The 14,861-nt window shown below is 43.6% G+C and overlaps 2 protein-coding genes across 2 annotated transcripts; one reads left to right on the plus strand and one right to left on the minus strand.

The window, feature by feature from the left end:
• Positions 1-3,298: 3,298 nt before the first annotated feature.
• LOC148039664 (protein PLASTID MOVEMENT IMPAIRED 1-RELATED 1-like) lies at positions 3,299-8,822 on the plus strand. The gene is made up of 2 exons (XM_087692573.1): positions 3,299-5,759; positions 5,841-8,822. The coding sequence occupies exons 1-2, from the start codon at positions 3,523-3,525 to the stop codon at positions 6,970-6,972; spliced, it is 3,369 nt and encodes a 1,122-aa protein (XP_087548699.1). The 5' UTR covers positions 3,299-3,522; the 3' UTR covers positions 6,973-8,822.
• A 167-nt stretch (positions 8,823-8,989) lies between these two features.
• On the minus strand, positions 8,990-14,261 carry LOC148039665 (Leucine carboxyl methyltransferase). Its single transcript, XM_087692586.1, has 3 exons — positions 13,200-14,261; positions 9,678-10,144; positions 8,990-9,154 (listed from the first exon to the last, which is right to left on the minus strand). The coding sequence occupies exons 1-3, from the start codon at positions 13,795-13,797 to the stop codon at positions 8,996-8,998; spliced, it is 1,224 nt and encodes a 407-aa protein (XP_087548712.1). The 5' UTR covers positions 13,798-14,261; the 3' UTR covers positions 8,990-8,995.
• Positions 14,262-14,861: the final 600 nt, after the last annotated feature.

Raw genomic sequence — 14,861 nt, forward strand, 5'->3', positions numbered from 1 at the left:
AAAGTAGCAAGATTCTAAAGTTGTGTAGTCTAGAATTGAACCTTATAACCAACACATCAATTCCAACCATGTAAGCTTTTGTCGAGTGGTAAAGAGAAGACCATCCACACAATATTGTTAATAAATATTGAGAAGTTGATTGGAAGTTACATGATAAATGAACACTAGAAAAGGCTCAATAATAATTTCATAATATTTATTTTACAATTACAAGTGTTCTACAACAAATAATATACAACTAACTTAGAAAGTTGCTTTTGAAACCATGTTCATCACATGAGGTACGATTCCAAAAAAGCAATTACTTAGCATACCCACCTTGAGTTTGACTAATTTGCTTATATATATGTCACTTTTTTTGGCCTTCCAAGTCGGAAGGATTATGAGATTATATTTAAGCACAAACCAAGCTGTGTTCAATAATCCCATGCCTATGTTTAGTGAGTTGGTTGCTTATCAACTTGGTCACAAATCCCAAGTTAGATTGGATCTACAAAAATAAATGATCAAACTTTATATGATGGCTAGTAGTATTTAGTATCAACCTTCAAACTTGTAATGCAAGTCAACCCAAGGGTTGGGACTGTTGGACATGGAATTGAGCCCAAATTCATACATCGAATGATCAAACTCTAGAACCTATGCAATTTAGCTTGATCTAATTGTGTCATGTATAGAGTGAGTGCTTTATATTGGAGCAAGGCTTTTTGGGAAAACTTTTTATTGAGAATGTTCCTTTTAAGACTCCATGTATACAAACGACAATGACTTTTAGAGGTCCTTGAATACAAAGGGAAATATTTTCAAGCATGGCCGTTGTGAGATGAAAAATCAAACATGCTTTAATAAGGGTGAATGAGAGTGCACTCAAGTATTGCCTTCAAGCAACACCCGTAGGCATGCACATGCACACACAAGTGTATACACACACGTGCCACGTGTGTGTGCGTGCGCACGCCCACATGCATGTGCATGCACACACACACCTGCACGTGCACGCGCACGCGCGCGCGCGCGTGCGCGCACACACACACACACACACACACACACATATATATATATATATATATATATATATAAAGAGAGAGAGAGAGAGAGAGAGAGAGAGAGAGAGAGAGAGAGAGAGAGAGAGAGAGAGAGAGAGAGAGAGAGAGAGAGAGAGAGAGAGAGAGAGAGAGAGAGAGAGAGAGAGAGAGAGAGTTCTAGAAGGAGGACATAAAAGGAAGAGAGAAAAAGAGTTGACATAATCGAGCTTAGTTACCTTGGAGTAATCCAAATTTTCAAACCAAAAGTTCACATCAACAATTACAATAACATGCCCCTATGGTCAACATTGATGAGTATCAACCTAAATTTAAAATTTTATTTTCCACATAGGGTCTTTGATGAGAATATAAGGAAGCATGGAAGGGCCATGGAACAACCAATATAAAAGGTGATGTAGGTGGAGCTCGTGTTGACTCTAGAATTTTAGCATTTGGAGCTAGTTATGCATATGGTATAACTACAAAGTGACTATGGGAAGATTGGGAGATTCTTAGAGGAGGTACTTTTAGTGAAATCACCATAAGTAAAGGCAAAATGGGCCACTACTCTTCCTGGCTGTGAGGGTTCAATTGGGGAACTTTAGCTTCTCATTTGAGACCCTAATGTATGCCCAACATTAAACCTCACCAGTAATGTCTTGTCCACACATTGACTTGGTGACTCAACAAGTGTACATAATCATGTCAACCAATATTTGACCCATATTTTAGCTTCAACATTGATTGACTCAAGAAATAGGAGATGTTCTTGTGAGATTGAGTTTCAAATTGGTTTTAGGAAGGAGTTTATGCTAGGCTCGTTTGCTTTTCTGCGTTTTGAAATACATATAATCATTTGTTCCTTGTATTATTTTTAGTCTATAGAGTTGTTCATAACAAGGGTGAAACAAAAAAACCACTCTAGATCCAATCGTGAGAAACTAACAAGTAGTTGAAAGCTAGTGTTGCATTCACCAATAGCTGCCACAAGAAGAGTCCAAATATGGGCGGTGGTCCCTAGCTTAACATAGTCGTTTTTTTTGTATTGAATACTCCAGTTTTTTGAGCTTGTTGCATTTCTATGTATCTCAAAAGAAATTTCTCATTACTTGGTTAAAGTGAAGCACACAAAAATATTGTTTAAACATCTATTGGTTTCTAAGTTTGGATAAAGCACAATAGAAAAATCATTTATTTAATAATCCCATGGTTTCTACTTTTCACATCCTAAATTAGTTCTCATGAGTTAGTTTATGAGAATAGTTTTGGTTTTCTATTTGGGGCGATTGCTTTTGCCTATTATTAGGAGACTCGCTACTGTAAAACAAGGTATTGCAATAATAAGAGATATAGACAAGGCCACTAAGTTGCAAGATGGATAGCTAGTTTGAAAATAGGTTCTAAAATTCATGTGATTGTTCAAGGGTAGGTTGGTTGATAATGCAGCTACTTTTAATACTTTTAATACTGATTACAAAGTGTGAGGCAGTCTAAGGCACATGCTCCACCCAAGAAGTGGTTGTCCTCTTGCAAGAAGAAGTAGAAGTGCACATGCGTGAGTGCGTGTGTGTCCCAATCTCACAAAACCAGTTGCTAGGGTGAGTAACTCCAAGGCATGGCCCACGAAGTGGTCATCCTCTTGTATGAAGGGGAAGGAGCACTCTCTTAGCCTTGGCACACAAGAGGGTTTTGTTTGCTAGTTGGTAGGATTTATGCTTGATGGATGTTGTAATAAATATAGGCACACACATCATGATCTCTCCTTGTCTCTTGCATGATTTTTCCACAAATACGGGCACACATTGGATCAATTTGTTGTAACGGGCAGAAAGATGGAGAGACAAGAAGGTGGCTGCACACGATTGGTTACAGGAGAGTTGCCCTGCTCTACCTAGTGGTACATGGAGGTGTTGTCTGTCAGGTTGTGATATTGTTTCAAAGTGCTCTTCCGATTGTAGAAGTAATGGGCCCCATTGCTAGCTAGGAGAATGTGAGTCGGAACCCTACCAAAATACTCGAGGTGCCTAGGGTGTCTGAAGTTTGGATGTATTTTTCCGGGTGTGATGCTCTCTTTCACCGAAATACTCTAGGTGCCTAGGGTGTCTGAAGTTTGGACGTCTCTTTCCGGGTGTGATGCTCTCTTTCAAACCACTCCCCAAAAAACAACGAAACAGATTGCCCGGTGCCAGGGAAGTCTCCCAAGGCATGGGCGGCGCCCAAGAAGTGGTCGTCCTGCCGTGGGAAGAGGAAGCAGCACTCTCCCTCTCTTTTTGCCGGTTTGATTCTCTCTCTTTTTCTCGCTCGCTCGCGCCCGCTCCAATTCGTCCCTAATTTTGGTGTTTGATCGCGATGATGCAGTTTTGTCTGGTCCGCAATCCCTCCTGGTATTTATCGTCACCATCTTCTTCCCGGAGATTTGATCCATGATCCTGCCCTAGCCCTCCCTCCCTCCCTCCCTCCCTCCCTCCCTCTCTCTCTCTCTCTGCTAGCTCTTACCATGCCGCTGGCCAAACCGGACCAACGCACTGAACGGGTGCGGCACGAGCTTGGCGCACTCAGCCACGTCCTCAATCGGACCTCATCAGGTAATCAGGCCAAGACTAACCCTACCTCTAAAAGCTCTGTTTCTCGCATCCGTCGTCATCAGAACAAGCAACAGCAGCAGCAAGAGCAGCTCAGGAATCGTGAGGACAGTTATGATCGGTCGCTCGCATCTCGCCGTCGGCCGTCATCCAAACCCATCGATCCAGCGGAGAAGCGATTTCTTTCGGCATCGTCCATCCCCATCTCCAGTGATCGCCAGTTACTGCGATCACAGAGCCTGCAAAAGGAGGATTGTAAGGCTTCAGATCAGAGAGGGTCTGATAAGGAGGAGGATCAAGGTCTTCGGAAGGATCTGAGCCAGGAGGAGGACAAAGAGAAGGAGAAGAAGAGCTTCTGGGACTGGCGGCCATTCCATCCAATGTCGCACATGGCACACCAAGGCTTCCATGTGATTTTCTCTTTGCATGTCCAGAGGATTGAAGGCCTCCCTGCATCCATGAATGGCCTGCGCCTTGCCGTGAGTTGGAATCGCAAAGAGGAAGGGCTGCAGACAATGCCAGTTAAAGTCCTTGAAGGCATGGTTGAATTTGATGAGACGCTTCGACAGAGGTGCACTATCTACGGCACCAAAATTTCTGGTCAAGGGATTAAGTATGAACCAAAACTTTTCACCCTTTCTGTGGTAGCCCTTGATGTGGATGAATTGGAGCTTGGGAAGCACGATGTTGAATTAAGCCATCTGTTGCCCCAGGACAATGATGTCGGACCGGCAACTAAGTGGTCAACTAATATTATGCTTACAGGTGCGGCCAAAGGAGGCAAATTGATTGTAGCATTCAGTTATGATCTTGTGCACCATGAAAGCAATGATTATATTGATGAGCATTTGGGAATGTCCTCTATTGAATCCAAGTGGTCGCCTCTCCTTTCAAACAGTCTCCCCAATTCAGCACATAGATCACCTCTCACATTCCCGTTGAACCCAGAGGCCTCTCAAGCATACTTAGAGCTAGGTACTAATCCTGGCAGTTTTGTTGTGGAGCATCTTGGCCTTGATGACCAAGACAGTGCTGGTCAAAGCCTAAGCATTTCCTCCATTGGGGATGTGGAAAATGAGGTTTCTTTAACAACTAGTTTCTCCAGAACGCATGGTTTCTTTGGATTCAAGCCAACACTTAAGTATTTCCCTCAAGGTGAGGGTGGGGAGGATTTTACATTCGGGTCAACTCAATTGCTGGACCATGAAGATGACACAAATGGCCTTCTTTCTGTGATGCAAACAGAAAATTTGACCAGCATTCCTTACAATGAAAGATATTCTGGTAAAGGAAGATCAGAGGAATATATGGATGACAATCATATAACAAGTGTTTTGGAAATCGACCTAGATGATGAAGTAGACTTGGTTGCTGATGAATTTTTAGATATGTTGGATATTGGATCCAATTCTGGTGTCTCAAACACAGAGAGTGAGCCGAATTCTCCTAGAGCTCGATTACTAAAGCAGTTTGAACAGGATGGGCTTTTGGGAGGTGGAACAGGGCTGCCTTTTAGTGGAACAAGTTTAATTGCGGGAGGTGGAAATGGACAGGAGAAGTCTGTTGCAGGGTCTCACTCCTCAATACTTGAGTTGGAAGACTCCCACAGCAGTTGGGGGTTGGGTGATGGTTTACAGCTAGCTGAAATCATGGAAGTAGCAGAGTCAGAATTGCAGAAAGCTACCCAAACTATGCGGAGCAAGTCAAGGGCTAAGGCTTTGGAGGATGAGGAAACACAAGCGTTATTACAAGAATGGGGTCTAAGTGAGAAGTCTTTTGCAAGCTCCCCTCCTAAAGGAAACCTTTTGGCACCTGAGCCACCGCCTCTTGGAAGGGGTCTGGGTGCAGTGGTTGACTTGAAGGATGGGGGGTCATTAAGGTCTATGAGCCCCTCACATTTTCCCAAAAACAGAACCAGGGGGTCTCTAGTTTTACAAGCATCAAGGCCGGTTGTAGTCCCATCTGCCATGGGATCTAGTGCACTTGAGATTTTGAAACACTTGGCCTCCTTTGGTACAGATAACCTTGCAAGACAGGCTATGGCAGCCATGCCACTGGAGGATATTACTGGTAAAAGTGCTGAAGAAGTTGCCGCAACAGGGATGTCCGAGATGCATGGACTTGACCAGCTACCTTCTCAACCTGGGAGTAGGTAGGTGAACAGTAACTTACATGATGTCCACTTTTTTATAATATTTGTGCTTGACTATATTGGTGGCACTTCTATTTGCAGATATCAAAATCTTACAGCTTCTAGTTGCCAGAGTGGGAATTCAAATTTAGATCAAGGATCAAGAGTGAGAAAGAACAGCTCTACAAGAAGGTCTGATGCAATCAACACTGTTGATGATTATGTGTCCCTTGAAGACATTGCACCTCTTGCCATGCAAAATATTGAAGCCCTTGCAATTAATGGATTGAAAATACAAGCGGACTTAGATGAAGAGGAGGCTCCTTCCTATCTGGACGCTGCAGCTTGGGGCATTGTGGATGATCTGAAGAAGCAGGAGAGGGGCAATATAGGCACATCGCAGGGTGTAGCTGGAATGCATCTCAACACCCCTGAAACAGGAGGGTGTTTGCTTTCAGAAGCAAAACATGATGACCTTCTGTCTATGTCAATCACGTTAGAACAGTGGACTAAACTGGATGCTGGGTTAATTGATGACTCAGAGTCAAATGAGAAGACACTAGCAGTTTTGGCTGCTCACAAGGCTCATCAGGTTGATTGGGCTGAATCTAAAAGAGGGCACTCAAAGAGAGAAGGAATCATGGGGAATACTCTTATGATTGCTATGCTTGTTCAGTTACGAGACCCTCTTCAGAATTTTGAACCTGTGGGTGCTCCTATGATGGCCCTTATCCAGGCAGAGCGAGTTATGATGCCTCCTAAACCAAAGATATGGAAAAGGGTTTCTACAAAAGGCAACAGTGAAAAGGATGATGATGATGAGGCAAAAGAAGTTCCTGCAGTGAAAGTAGATACAACTCAATTCAAAATTACTGGTGTCCACATGTCTGGGTTGAAAACAGGGGATGAAGATGTAAAGTCAGGCAGAGAAGAGGAGACACAGAGGAAAGGTTGGGGTAATCAGAAGCAGTTGCAATCAGGGTCTCGGTGGCTAATTGCTCAAGGCATGGGGAAAACCTCCAAGCATTCTCTTCTCAAGTCCAAACCTGCCGCTACACAATCTAAAGTGAAATCAAGTGAAGCACAAACAAAGGTGAAACCAGGTGAAACCCTCTGGAGCATTTCCTCTCGTGTGCTAGGTTCAGGACAGAAATGGAGGGATTTGGCTAAGTTAAATCCTCATATAAGAAATCCGGACATCATTCTCCCAAATGACACATTAAGGACAAGGTAGTGACTGGCATGTTCACATCATGAGAGATTCTTGTATTACATTGTAGGGGCATCAATCGACTGAGGATTCTTTATCATGAAGTGAAATAATAGTCTCTGTCACCCCGAGCTCACATGACCTGGGGATGCATAACCTAGCTGAGAAGGGAAACTTTACAGTTTGTCCATTCCCCTGGCAGTGCTTGGAGTTCCCAAAGTTCTTCATGAGAAGAAGATATTCCCATGTAGCTTGTGGATAGGAAAAAGAAAAGCTTGGTTGTGTCCTTGGTAAATATCAAATAACGTGTATAGGATACTTATGTTTCTATTAGTGAATACATATTTGTAACTTATGAGCAGCAAAAGTTCTCCCATTAGAAGGTGCTACATGCATCAGCTCAGAGTATGTGGCAGTTTAGTTCTCTCACTAAAAGCTGCTTCTTCCACAGCAGTTGCAGGTTTATGAGAAGTCAGAGGTCTCCTGTAGGTGATAACCTTCATCTTCCAAGTAAGGATCAAAGAAGAAATCGTCTTTTGAGCTGTTGATATACATCCCAAAATATGTAATGTCACTGAAAATTTTGTGTGGGCAAGGCTTCCTTGTTGGTCTTTCCAGATGAGTCCCATCGACCAAGTTATCATTTGAAACCATGACTTAAAATGTGGGAGGCCTTCCTGTTGAGGTTCCTACTTCTGTTTTTTCCATATGTGCTCATTGGGAAACACTGTCACCTACCACTCTCCATATGATAGTTCCGGAAAGAGGAAACAAACTAGGAGGCTGTAAGATACCTGTTGCTATCACCATTCCATGAGCGAGCAACTGGTTGTGGGACAAGCTTTTATATTCCCATGCATGCATGCAAACTACAAAAGACAAACGGAGCTGTGAAAAAGTGCACGTAAAAGGTTGCCGCCAAAAGGAAGTTTCATAACTTGCATATTATCAGCCAACTGTTGTGCTCTATATGTTCCCTGTGTTACCCAGCATTTATTTTGTGCTCTGTCTGTTCTTTCTAATATTCTACATATTACTGGCCCTACATTTTCCCATACATCTTTCTGTCAAGAGGATATGAAGATAGTTACACAAGAACAAAATTATTTGCCGTTATGTTGATTAACCAGCGTGGAGAAGTGATTCCAGAGGTGTTCATCGATTCAACGTTTCTTTCTGAATTCCCAAAATAGTGCAGGATTGAGCATCTCGAGCTGTGCAAGTATGCCATTCCTTGACACCAAATTCACATATCCTGATGTCCTTCCGGAATTTCATAGTATTGTTCATTTTGAGCTGCTTTGAGCAGCAAGAGCCCTTGTGCTAAGCAGCAGTCATTGATGTTCATTGTAGAATTGGGAGCTTGTGAAATGTTAAGAAGGTTGTACTACATTGGTAGCAATTGCAGAAAATATCAGCACGCCCAGAGTTACCTCTCCAACCCAGGTTGCCAGAGTTGACAGTCAGTCCTATCATCAAATTGGCCTTACTTTTACCTATCATTGAAGATAGGCATGTGAGAGATCGACTGAGATGGCTGTCAGAAAGGAAGGTGGCTTTGAAGACAGGCATGTGAGAGATCGACTGAGATGGCTGTCATAAAGGAAGGTGGCTGGTCTCAAATGGTTTGTGATTCTTTGTTGTTGCCAACTGTGACCCCCCAGGAATCTTCCAATCAGGGGAGGCTTATCAGCAGCATACTGCTCATGTGCACAGAGAGAGAGAGAGAGAGAGAGAGAGAGGTTCATGGATATACCTAGTGTACTGTTCATGATTGCAAAGCACTTTTGCGGCACCGTTTTATACATTATTGTGGAGGTTATGAACGCATCATTGGAGAAAGGAAACTGTACTTATAAGGTGGAAATTTACGTTTTGTTTTGCAGTTATAGAAGCCAAATAATAATAGTCCTTGTTACTTAAATGAAGTCCTTTTGGTCTCTTTTACAATGACCAGAATTGGGACATTGAGAATAATTCCTATTACTATACTTGTTTTATATGTGAAGTACAAGTAAAACAATGTTGGGAGTAACAAGAGGGTGGATTAGGCCACTCGACACTGCACAAGATAAAGACGACGGCATGGATTTCCATCTGCATCAGACTTGGAGTAACGAGGTGTGTGCCGAAGACGGTGGAAGAAGCTCAAGGGGTGATCAGCAATGAGCCCAAAGTTGGCATCTGGGTCACCAAGTTGGGAGACCTATGGAAAGGAAACGATGTTAATAAATATTTTTGTGAAAGTCGAGACTCATACAAAATATTACTTTTGGGAAAATCTCCTTGGTTTCCTTAAACGCTGTTAATGTTAATGTGCTGAAATATCTTCAACAGGATATCACCCCTTTCATGATGCTTTGTGCTACAATCTGTTTAGCAAGTGGCAAAGGAAGTGATGACAGCACAGAAACCACCCAACATGGAACGAGTTATGTGGTTCTTCCTCCCGATGATGCAAAACAAAGTTAAAGTTAATGCAGGCAGAAATTGGCAGGAAACAGCATACAGGTGTATTGATCGACTTTGGTCTTGACTAGCTAACCATGTGTACGGGATTGGCAAGATCCTGGGTAGCCAAACGAGTACTTACGAGTACACAAGAATGTGGCATAATCATTTACTGCCCGGAAATGGGAATGGGACTGAATGGGAATACAGGGGGTTATCTATAACAATCAGCATTTGCTACTTAAAAGTGGGGATTAAATGGAAGAGGAGGAATGTACCTGGACTTGCCCAAACCCGAGAGAAGGCAGGAGCTCCTCGGGCCAGTCACTGTGGAAGTAGAAGTGCGTCTGCAGCTCGCTGCCCAGGTGGGTGGAGAACTCGTTCATGAAGTCGGCCAATAGCCAGGTGCCACGCGCGCAGCTGCCGGAGATCCGAGTCAGCAGGGCGCGGGCCTCCACGTCATGCAGGTAGTAGAGGAGGCCCTCCAGCACCCACACGCAGGGGCGGTCGCGGTGAGCCTGGAAGCGCGCCACGTGGAGCTTCTCCCACCACTCGTCAGAGGCCAGGTCCGCGGCCACGCGCTCCACGCTGGCGGCGTAGGGGTGAAAGGGGCCCGCCTGCTGGGCCCCGCCCGCCAGGGCGGCGTCCAGCAGGGCCCGCTTCGAGTCCACGATCCTAGGCAGGTCCACCTCGAAGACCGCGCATCCCTCCAAGCACTTCAGCCTGTAAGCCCGCGTATCCATGCCTGCAGTCTCATTGGTTATTATATTAAAGAATGTAAATTTTAAATGCCATGCCCGTGGTTTTCCTTTAAATTTACAAATATTTAAAAAAGATTTTGTTTTCCTTTTTCTGCATGGCCTCATTTGGAAAAAAATAAAATAAAAAAAAGAAGGGCACACCTTAAGCCCTAAACGCCTACAGCGTTATAAATTACCTTTGATTTGCCAAAAAGAAAAAAAGGCCGACGCCTGCAGATTTTACACTTTAACTAAGAAAGCCTAATCGTCCTTTAGAATAAGACATTTACACGCCAAAATATTAACATAAATTTACTATAAAGAGTCTTACCTTAATTCCAAGGAAAAGTAAATATTTTAGCATACACAATTGCATATTAGCAAGAAGAAAGTCATAATTTATTTATCCAATTAAACTTTTCAGCTCGACAAATTTGGGCCTAACGTAAATGTGAGCTATTTGGGTACTCTAACCCTATTGTTTAGCATATTTAGAGAGTAACTATGTGGGTTGGTTTTTATCTTTCAACAAAATTGAATGTTTTCATGCTACATTCTTGTGTGAAAGTTTTGTTGATTTTGCCTTTAAGGTTCTTGGAAACTCTAGATTAACATTCTTTCTCATTGTTGTGAAGAAATGCAAAATTTGTAAGAACCATGTCATTTGTCAATTATCACATTTGGGTGAATATATTGGGATCTAGATCTTTTACATTAAACACTTTGCGAAGTTCATTAGTTAAGGCTTTGAAGATTAATATTTCTTCTCACTATCATTGGATGCCTAACAATGTGTCTAAATATGCACATAAAAATTGAGGATGATCTTTGCAATGTTAGCAACCAGGGCGCATAAAGCATTGCTAAGGATACTTGTTATATAACAAGTTCTCACCATCATTGGATTCCTAACAAAGTGTCTAAATATGCACATAAAAAATTTGGGGAGAATATTTGCAATGTTGGAAGCTAGGGTGTATAAAGAGTAATTAAGGATACTTGTTATAAGGCTTGTCCTATCAATGTGCATAATATTTCGTAATGTCTATAGCGTTAACACATCTAGCATGGTGATGTTCACATGGTGAGAAATGCTCATGCTTATTGTATGCTTTTGTATAGCAAACATGATTCCATGTGAGAAATTGAATATAGGTTTATAAGAGATTAGAGATTAAGAGAGAATTAATTATGATGGTGAACTTTTTTATTATGTGGACAAGTGTATTTTGGATTGATGAATATAGTATGGCATTCTCCAAGGCTTAAATGGTTTCTTTGATGAAGTTGTCCCAACAAGAGCTTGCATGTAAGAGGGTTCTTGTATAGGCTAGTAAACCTTGGTGAGATTATTTGTTACTTAGGGATACTTATAGGGCTTGGCATGACCATGAAAGAGACGTCTTAATGGATTTACAACAAGTTAGAAGAGAAGATAAATAGATGGATGATGTTGCTTCTAACCTCTTTGTTGATGGTTGTTAAGGGCCTTTTGACATCTAAAATTGTTATATAGGGTTGCTACTCTCCTTTACTAGGAGCTCATGGTATTAGATTGAGAAGCTTTTTAGTCATTTTATTTGGTCGCATAAGGAAAGGAGGACTCTATTGCAAACCAACTAGGAGATCCTCACTACAAACAAGAAGGAAGGTGGCACAAGACTAGAGCCCTTAAGTGAAAAGACAAACAAGCTATGCTTTGACTTTATGAGATTAATGTATGAAGTGTAGCCTTGGACCTCCTTGGTCAAGTATTGGATTGGAATGACTCCAATTAAAGGTTCCCCCTAGCTTGAGGTGGATTGGAAAGATGTGATTTGTTGCTGGTATCTTTTGATTAGAATTCCTCATTCCATGTGTTCAAGACTTAGGTGGGTGTCAGTGGTCCTTGGTGACAAATGCCAAAGGTGTAGTGTTGGATAGCAGGAGGGGGGATGCTTCCTTGAGTAGAAGTTTGTGGTTTAAACCTCATGCCTGCAATTTTCTAGCCACTCCACTAGATAAGGATCCCAAGATCGCCCTAGAATGCATATTTGTCATTTGAAGTAATGGAAGGATCTTTGGGATTAACTATTGGTACACTATTGGATGGATAGAGCCTCAATATAACCTCTCACTAAAATAATAGAATTGGTTGGAGTCAATAAGGATAATAGACAAGATAACTAGGATACTTTTATTTTCTCCAAATTGGATTTTGTTCTTGCATGGGAAAGTCTAGAGGGCAAAGTCCTTACGAGATGCAAATGGATGCACATCTTCAAGGGACCTTCCATCATTTCCATGAGTAGTTAACCGAAGTGGAGGAAGCATTTCCCCTTCAAGTTGACAAGTTGGAAGAGGAAGCTTAAAATGATATATAAGTTTATGCCTTCATTTACATTAATGTTTTAAGATAGAGACTTCCTCTCAAGAAGCTACTTGAGCCATCCTCACTAGCAAAGGAGTTGCCCATGAATCCTCTTTGCTCTTGTTGCAAGATGATGGAAGAAATTAAAAAAAAAAAGTGTTTTGGGACTACTTACACATTGTCCTCATCTAGAGAGGAATCAAGAGGTGGTTGAAGGATTCTAATTTGAGAGAAAACTTTGGTGCAACTACATCCTTTTTTTGATGATCAAGGTTTACTAGATGATGCTAGTTGGAAGTTGGTAAGTCTTGTTAGTGACATTACCCTCAAGTTTATATGGGCTAGAAGGAATGGTATGGCATTTGGGAGAAGAGTTGGGAAAACCTTGAATGGGTGCATTGATTTGTTTACTAGTGGATGACTTTGTAGCTATCTTGACATCTATTGAATCCCAACATTGGATGTATAAGCTATTTGCTAAAAAGTGAAGGTCCGAGGCGTGGAGCCATGTTGCATCCTATGATGTAACTTTTTTTACCAAACTTTTTAGTACTATCTATTGCATTACAAAAGCAGGTTCTTGCATTGCCACATCTTATTATCATAACGGGCAGACTTTGTAGAGTTGTGATCTTTATACAATGAGTTTAATTTGGCCATTTTTTCATGTCAAATTTCTTCAAAGGCCCGACAGAAGAAATGCGAATTACCTGCTCCGAGGAAGACGACTTGCACGGGGCCGGAGGAGACGGCGGACTGGAGGCAGCAGCTTACGGCGGCCTCGATCTTGACGTCGAACCAGAGGGTGCGGACGGCGAGCATGACTCCGGCGGTGTCACGGGCGGGGCTGGCCTCCGTCATCTTAGCCTGGAGGCGGCGGAGGTGGGCCTCACCGGCGAGGATGTTGGCGAGGGGGTCCTGGATGACGTGAGCCCACAGGGCGCGCCCGGCGGCCGTCTGGCGCGCCGTGCGCTCGCGGGGGTCCTCCTGGCTGTCCAGTTGACGGTGCACCTGCCGTATGCGCTCGCTGTAGGCAGCGCAGAGCGCGTCCACGTGGCCCGCCACCGCGTCCAGCCAGCTCGCGCCCCCGTCCGCCCCGCCCCCTCCCTGATCTCCATGTGGGACGGCCATGCCTCCTGAGCTGCAATTCACGCGGCCCGCCCCCTTGTTACCCTTCGCACGTGCCGCCACCACCCGCGTCACTCCGCAGCTGGGGCTCGCACGTGCCACGTCATGATTAGGATGATTATGATAATGATGCGGCCTTATGAGCTCGCTGGAGCTCCACTGCATTCTTATGCACACCATCCATCGATCATCGCGGCTGTGACGCTAGTCACGTGTGGTACGTGCGGCCAATCGGCTGCTTACACGTGGCGATGCCAAGTCAGATAGCGGCTGAATCAGAAAAGCTGCAAACGAGGAGGAGAAGCGGGAGGCACCGAAGAAGCAGAAGCAGAAGAAGAAGAAGAAGGGGAGCAGAAGCAGCGGGAGAATAATGCAGGAAAGGAGGGCGATATATGCTGGCGCATTATTATTATTATTATTATCGTCGTCGTCCTAAGTGCTTCGAGAAAAGGAGAGAGAGAGAGTAGTCGGATAACCCTCCCCTCGTTCCGTGATGCTGTGGTGGAGAGTGCAGGACTGGTCATGCGTGGTGTATGTGGATGACAAGCCAGTCGAGGAGGCCTTTTCCTCTCCTCTCCTTTTATATCATCCATGTGTCAAACTAGAATGCATGTGTTGAACAAAAATACACATTCAATCTGCCATCATCCATCCTCCTTTCTTTTTTGCGTATTTTGTGTTAATATTTGGGGGCCGCCCCTTTCCTCTTCGCATCATAAGTAAGTACTCGTCTCCACCACCCTTTCGTTTCACGGGCATAGAGCAAGGCCAGCCCACCTCCTGCCTGTCTGTCTGGTAGTCCCTCCCGCCCCTGCCCTACGTTTCAATCGTCGTGTCTCCAGACTCCAACGCACAAGGAGGAGCGCGCGCTGTCTCTGTCTCTTGTCTCTCACACACTCCACTCATGTAGTAGTAGTACTCCCAAATTCCAATTACTCTCCGCACTCTCCGGAAAGTAAGCCATCACGCCGCACGGACATGGACATGTGTGTTTGCAATTTATCAATGATCGCATGTGCCATCACCATGGCTAGCCTGCCGCTACTTCACAAGTTAAGGGAGGATAGTGGGCTCTGGCCTATGTCAGGAAGCGTCTTCCCAATTGAATGCAGGAAAATGAGTTTGTCCCTTCGAGAAAGAAAATGCAATGACATACATTTAGTCGACAAAAGTACTCTTTTTCCAGCAACATTGTACGTACGCGGATGCTGATCCCTCCTACCGCCTTTGAGGTTTTTTTTTGT

This window comes from Lygodium microphyllum, chromosome 2 (assembly GCF_053477565.2).
Source record: "Lygodium microphyllum isolate KBCC chromosome 2, Lygodium_microphyllum_v1.1.10, whole genome shotgun sequence".
NCBI classification, from domain to species: Eukaryota; Viridiplantae; Streptophyta; class Polypodiopsida; order Schizaeales; family Lygodiaceae; genus Lygodium; species Lygodium microphyllum.